This window comes from Hemiscyllium ocellatum, chromosome 19 (genome assembly GCF_020745735.1).
Source record: "Hemiscyllium ocellatum isolate sHemOce1 chromosome 19, sHemOce1.pat.X.cur, whole genome shotgun sequence".
In the NCBI taxonomy this organism is placed as follows: domain Eukaryota; kingdom Metazoa; phylum Chordata; class Chondrichthyes; order Orectolobiformes; family Hemiscylliidae; genus Hemiscyllium; species Hemiscyllium ocellatum.
Window position 1 is genome coordinate 26184374 of NC_083419.1, and position 6000 is coordinate 26190373.

At 38.2% G+C, this 6000-nt stretch overlaps 1 protein-coding gene across 1 annotated transcript in view; it reads right to left on the reverse strand.

Annotated features, from left to right (window-relative positions):
* Positions 1 to 5006, reverse strand: part of otogl (otogelin-like) — a 206216-nt gene extending 201210 nt beyond the window's left edge. Inside the window, exons 1-4 of the mRNA XM_060840058.1 lie at positions 4883 to 5006; positions 4331 to 4485; positions 4111 to 4232; positions 900 to 1105 (exon numbers count right to left, since the gene is read on the reverse strand). Of these exons, the coding sequence (XP_060696041.1) occupies positions 900 to 1105; positions 4111 to 4232; positions 4331 to 4485; positions 4883 to 5006 (607 nt within the window). The remainder of the gene's footprint in view (positions 1 to 899; positions 1106 to 4110; positions 4233 to 4330; positions 4486 to 4882) is intronic.
* Positions 5007 to 6000: the final 994 nt, after the last annotated feature.

Sequence of the window (6000 nt, forward strand, 5' to 3'; positions counted from 1 at the left end):
GCAAAGTAATTTGGACGGAACTGAGAAATAAGAAAGGAATGATTACCTTATTGGGATTGTACTATAGACACCCTGATAGCCAATAGGAAATTGAGAAACAAATTTGTAAGGAGATCTCAGTTATCTGTAAGAATAATAGGATGGTTATGGTAGGGGATTTTAATTTTTCAAACATAGACTGGGATTGCCATAGTGTTAAATGTTTAGAAGAAAGAGAGGAATTGTTAAGTGTGTACAAGACAATTTTCTGATTCAGTATGTGAATATACCTACTAGAGAAGGTGCAAAACTTGACCTACTCCTGGGAAATAAGGCAGGGCAGGTGGCTGAGGTGTCAGTGGGGGAGCATTTTGGGACCATAATTCTATTAGCTTTAAAATAGTGATGGAAAAGGATAAACAGGATCTAAAAGTTAAAGTTGTAAATTGGAGGAAGGCCAATTTTGATGGTATTGGGCAAGAACTTTCAAAAGTTGATTGGGGGCAGATGTCCACGGGTAAGGGGATGACTAGAAAATGGTAAAACTACAAAAATGAGATACTGAGAGCTATTCGTTACTGTTTCCTTATTTAAATCTGGTTGTCTGACCTGCCACAATTTTTTAATCAATCCACACATATTATTTCCCCACATGGCAAGTCTGAAGTTTAACCAATCCATTGGTGGAGGTTCCAATTCCACACAGGAACATTGTACTTACTGATTGTAGTTCTGACAAATCATTTTTCATGCGAAGGGGACTGGGAAGGAGATAAATTACTATTCTAATCAATCCAATCTCACACTTTTCCAAGCATTCAATGTAAGAGTAATAATAAGTTACATGTTTGCCTTCCACAAATGGGGATCTGAATGCAGATTTTAAAAAGGGGTAAGTGCAACTTCCAAAGTGTACTTACTATAGCTTGTATTGAGATCATCAGACATATCGCCATTGAAATTACCACACAGACCACAGGGTTTGCCTTTATGCTCTTCTGTCAGCTTCACATAAACACCAGAGAATCCATCCCAAGCTAAGGAGAATCCGAAAGTTGTTTTCACAAGAATGTAATCAGCCAGCCTTTCAAAGAATGCATGCCTAACAGTCTGAGGCAATGGTAATCTAAAAGAAAAATTACAAATATTAAACAGGAATAATACTTATAATTATTTATAAAAGTAAATTAGAGTAACAAAAGTGGACAAATAGAGTAAGAACATAATCTCGTTTCTGAACATCTACAGGTGCAGTTATAAAAACATCTCACTTTTCAATTGCCATATTAAATCATTCAATAATTCAGTGATGTATATTGAGCATTACAACATTTAACTGTCTTAATATCAGTCTGATAATGTGACATATCAATTTAATAAAGTGTTGTTGGATAGCAGTGAATAATCTCTGATTATTGTCAAGATCTACTTATGAATTGAATTGAATTTATTGTCACATGTACCAAGGGACAGTGAAAAGCTTTACCTTGCAAGCAATACAGGCTGATCACAGAGTTAAGTAGCATAGATAGTAAATAATAGGTAAACAGCGGCAAAAACAAAAAAAAAGGTACAGGTGAATGTGAAGAGTTTGTGAGTCCATTCAGTATTATAATAACAGTAGCGTAGAAACTGTTTTGAAACTGTTCAGGCTTCTGTACTTTCTCTCCGATGGTAGAGATTGTAGAAAACATTGCCAGGGTTGGATGGATCTTTGAGAATGCTGGCAGCCTTTCCTTGACGGTGGGCCTGGTAGATGGATTTTATAGATGGGAGGTTGGCCTTTGTGATTGTCCAGGCCGAGTTCACTACTGTACAATCTTGAATGGTACAGTTGCCATACCGGATAATGATACATCCAGACGGAATGCTCTCGATGGCACATGTATGAAAGTTGGCATGGGTATTTGCTGTCATGCCAAATTTATCAGCCTCCTGAGGAAGAAGAGATGTCGTTGGGCCTTTGTAACCAGTGGGTCCACATGAAGAGTCCAAGAAAGCTTGTTGTGGATGACCACTCCCAGGAACATGACTCTCTCTACTCGTTCCACCTCTGTGCTGTTAAGTGTGTAGGGGGGCATGAGTAACATCCTGCCTAAAGTCAATAATGAGTTCCTTGATTTTGCCAGCATTGAGAGCTAGGTTGTTCTTAGTGCACCATTTTTCCAAGTCTTCCACCTTCCATCTGTAGTCTGTTTCATTGCCATCTGAGATTCAACTGACTACGGTGGTGTCATCAGCAAACTTGTAAATGGCATTAGTCTGGTATTTGGCGTTGCAGTCATGGGTATACAGTGAGTACAGTATGGTCTACAGTAGCTAACAACATTTCCAATTATGTTGTTTGGATATAGTCCAGAGCACAATCTGAAACCTTTGTGGACCTTTTAGGATGGTCATGCTAAAAGACCTTCAAAGTTGCAGCAAAAAACCCACAAGTGACATAATCTCCACTCCCAAATACCTACCCTTCAATTCGTTGTAGTGTTTGTGGAATCAACTCATTTCTTTACAACAGGATCAAAGAAAGAACTTGGTAATGGTGCCAAGCAATGTTCCCTCAAAGCTGCAAGGCCACACAGCCGGTGCCAGGGTCCCCGTACATTGATCGTTGCACTGACAGATTCACATGCATTTCTCCAGCCACTGTTGTGCACAGACTTAGGATGTCTGTTCAATGGCTGAAGAAATTAAAGGGAACATAGTGGGCCAGATAAATGATGGAGTGTTTAGAGTAGGGGTGGATAGGAAATATCAAGGATGGTGGGATTGCAGAGGAGGTATGTGTGAGGTGCTTTTTGTTGGGTTCTGGGGAGGGAGGAGTAGAGTATGTGTGATATGGATGGAGTGGGGAAGGTCAGGTCTGCAATGGGGGTGGTGTATGGTCAATCCAAAACAGGGGTGTGATGTCCAACAGAGAGGCAGGGGAGAAGGGTAGTAAAGGAGCAGTGGGGGTTGTTAGTTCAGATTCCGGTGGGTTTAAGAGATCTGGGGGAGAGGCATTTGAGGAGTGTGTTGTGTATGGTATGTTGAGGCACAGCAGAATAGCTACTCAGGAGTTACACATGTTTTTTAATAGTCTAGCATTTCCTATGTAACCCTCTGAATTCCCTAATTTAATCAGATATTGACTGTGGGTTCCAAATGCAGAGGAATTGCCCAGTGGAATCCTGGGCAATTCCTTTGGAGTTTGCTACAAGGATTTTTATAGAATCCATGTGAGCAATTCTAATCAACCCTCCAGAAATGATTATCTGGCCATTGACAAAATCTGGGCCATTGTTTAATGTCAGTTCTAATTGAGCAACAGTAAAACGACAGTTCAGATAGAGTTTTCCATTTTTACTGAAACAAGCATACAACTTTATTTTGTTAAATAACTTCAAACAAATACTGAAGCCAGAAACAGTGCCACTTCTCATCTGACCCATCACCATCATCATTTGAAATCTGAGAAAATGTTAGTCCCAGAATATCTAATTGTCAATGTGTATATCCTCTATAGGCTCCAGTAATTTGTTTCTGTGTAAAAGAACCAAACAAAACACACACTAGGCCATGAAAACTCAAGGACGTTCTGTAAAGTGTAGGGCTGTGTAGCTACTGAATAAGTGGGAGGGCCCTCCTAAAAGTAGTCCCTGCCACATATTTCACTACTTGATTGTTTGTCCCCTCAACCCTACCCTGAGAATACCCCTGCAAATGTGTTGCTGGTCAAAGCACAGCAGGTTAGGCAGCATCTCAGGAATAGAGAATTCGACGTTTCGAGCATAAGCCCTTCATCAGGAATAAGAGAGAGATTCCTGATGAAGGGCTTATGCTCGAAACGTCGAATTCTCTATTCCTGAGATGCTGCCTAACCTGCTGTGCTTTGACCAGCAACACATTTGCAGCTGTGATCTCCAGCATCTGCAGACCTCATTTTTTACCCTGAGAATACCCAGAAATCAATGATAGTGATGTTTGTAAATATCATACATAAGTAGTAAGACAAAGATTTGTGACATAAAGTGATCATTTTGATTGTTCTGAAAGTTTACAAATCACTTTAATACATATTTATACAATGATAACTTTCCTTCTCTCTGCAATATAAATGTATTGAAATTAGATTTTTTATAAGCCATTCACCTGATTCCTCCTTTTGAAACTGAATGACCCAGAATAGTTATTTCCTCTTCATTTGGAAAAAACAAGCTTATAGATCTTGAACAAGAATAGTGTGAAGATGCACATTCATCACTGTTATGTACCTGAATACATAGAAACAATAACAAAGCAATAAGACCAAAACACTTATGAACTCGATGTTAATGCAGTAATTGCTCTGGTGTACTCAGTTGCATCATACCTCTACCATGTACTGAGGCTGAGTCGCATGACAGTCTTTAGCAAGAATATATGAGCATTTTCCAGGAAAATAAAAATAGAGGCCATCAAAGGTTTCAAAGTGGTATTGGCCCCATGATCTGCATATTCCTCCTCTATCTTTGCCAAGATTTGGAACTAAAGAAATGAAAGTTGTAACATTGAATTACATTTTTCTTTCATTGAGACTGAAACATTTTTTTGTCTTTAGACCAAACATTTACTTTAACCAACCTTACTTTTGTTGTCGAGACTGCGTCAAATTAAAAAGGGTAATTCACATGAACTAATTAAATGTATCGGTTTCAGTAACAACTGTACACAAATCATGTAATTTTAAATGAAACAAATGTTGCTTCACTGTTATTAACACAAGATTTTTATTTTCTTCTGCTGAACTTAGAAAGAAGATAGAAGTCATCACAAAATTGGCTTCATTACTATGGCAATGAATTATTAACTAAAGCAGTCTTTATTTTTTCAAAGAATAACAAGCGTTCTAAAAGATCTTCTGACTATATGTTCTGATACTGACCAGTCTGACAACGACTGCTATTAGCTTGACGTTCACTACAGTCACATGTATCATCCCCATTGCAAAAGCCACCATTGAGGCAATCCTGCGAACAAACACCTGGAAGTTCAAAAGAATTATTCATTTTTGCAGGAATAGATAATAATAATGTTATTTTTAAAAATCTTTTTAGTTAAGGTAAAATCCAACATATCTGAAATTATGATTGTTATGAACATGTTATGATCCTGTCAAATGTTACTACTTGGAGGAGAAAGTGAGGTCTGCAGATGCTGGAGATCAGAGCTGAAAATGTGTTGCTGGAAAAGTGCAGCAAGTCAGGCAGCATCCAAGGAACAGGAAATTTGACGTTTTGGGCATAAGCCCTTCTTCAGGAAGGGCTTATGCCCGAAACGTCGAATTTCCTGTTCCTTGGATGCTGCCTGACCTGCTGCGCTTTTCCAGCAACACATTTTCTGCAAATGTTACTACTTAACAAGATTGATCTTAGACTGAAATCTAACTTGATAGGTTACATTTTGTTTTTTCTTTATTTAAATTTGTGGTCTTTCACTGAAAAACAAACCACAATCCTGTAGTTTTAGTTTGAGCAATAAAACAGAAGTTCATTATGCAAAATAAATGAAGAAGAAATAGAACAAATCAACTATCTAAATATGACACAAGTTGAAAGATTTCATACACACAGCAAAATAAAATTCTATTTATCTCAAAGCCATTACTTCACAGCAGTTTAATTTAAATAAAGCAATTGAGTGAGATGCTGCATTTTGGAAAGGAAAATCAGGGCAGGACTTATACACTTAATGGTAAGGTCCTGGGGAGTGTTGCTGAACAAAGAGACCTTGGATGCAGCTTCATAATTCCTTGAAAGTAGAGTCGCAGGTAGACAGAGTAGTGAAGAAAGCTTTTATTATGCTTGCTTTTATTGATCAGTGCATTGAGTATAGGAGTTGGGAAGTACGTTGTGCTGTAGAGGACATTGGTGAGACCACTTTTAGAATACTGCACTCATTTCTGGTCTCTCCGTTTTAGGAAAATTATTGTGAAACTTGAAAGGGTTCATAAAGATTTACAAAGATGATGTTAGGGTTGGAGGGCTTGATCTGTAGGGAGAG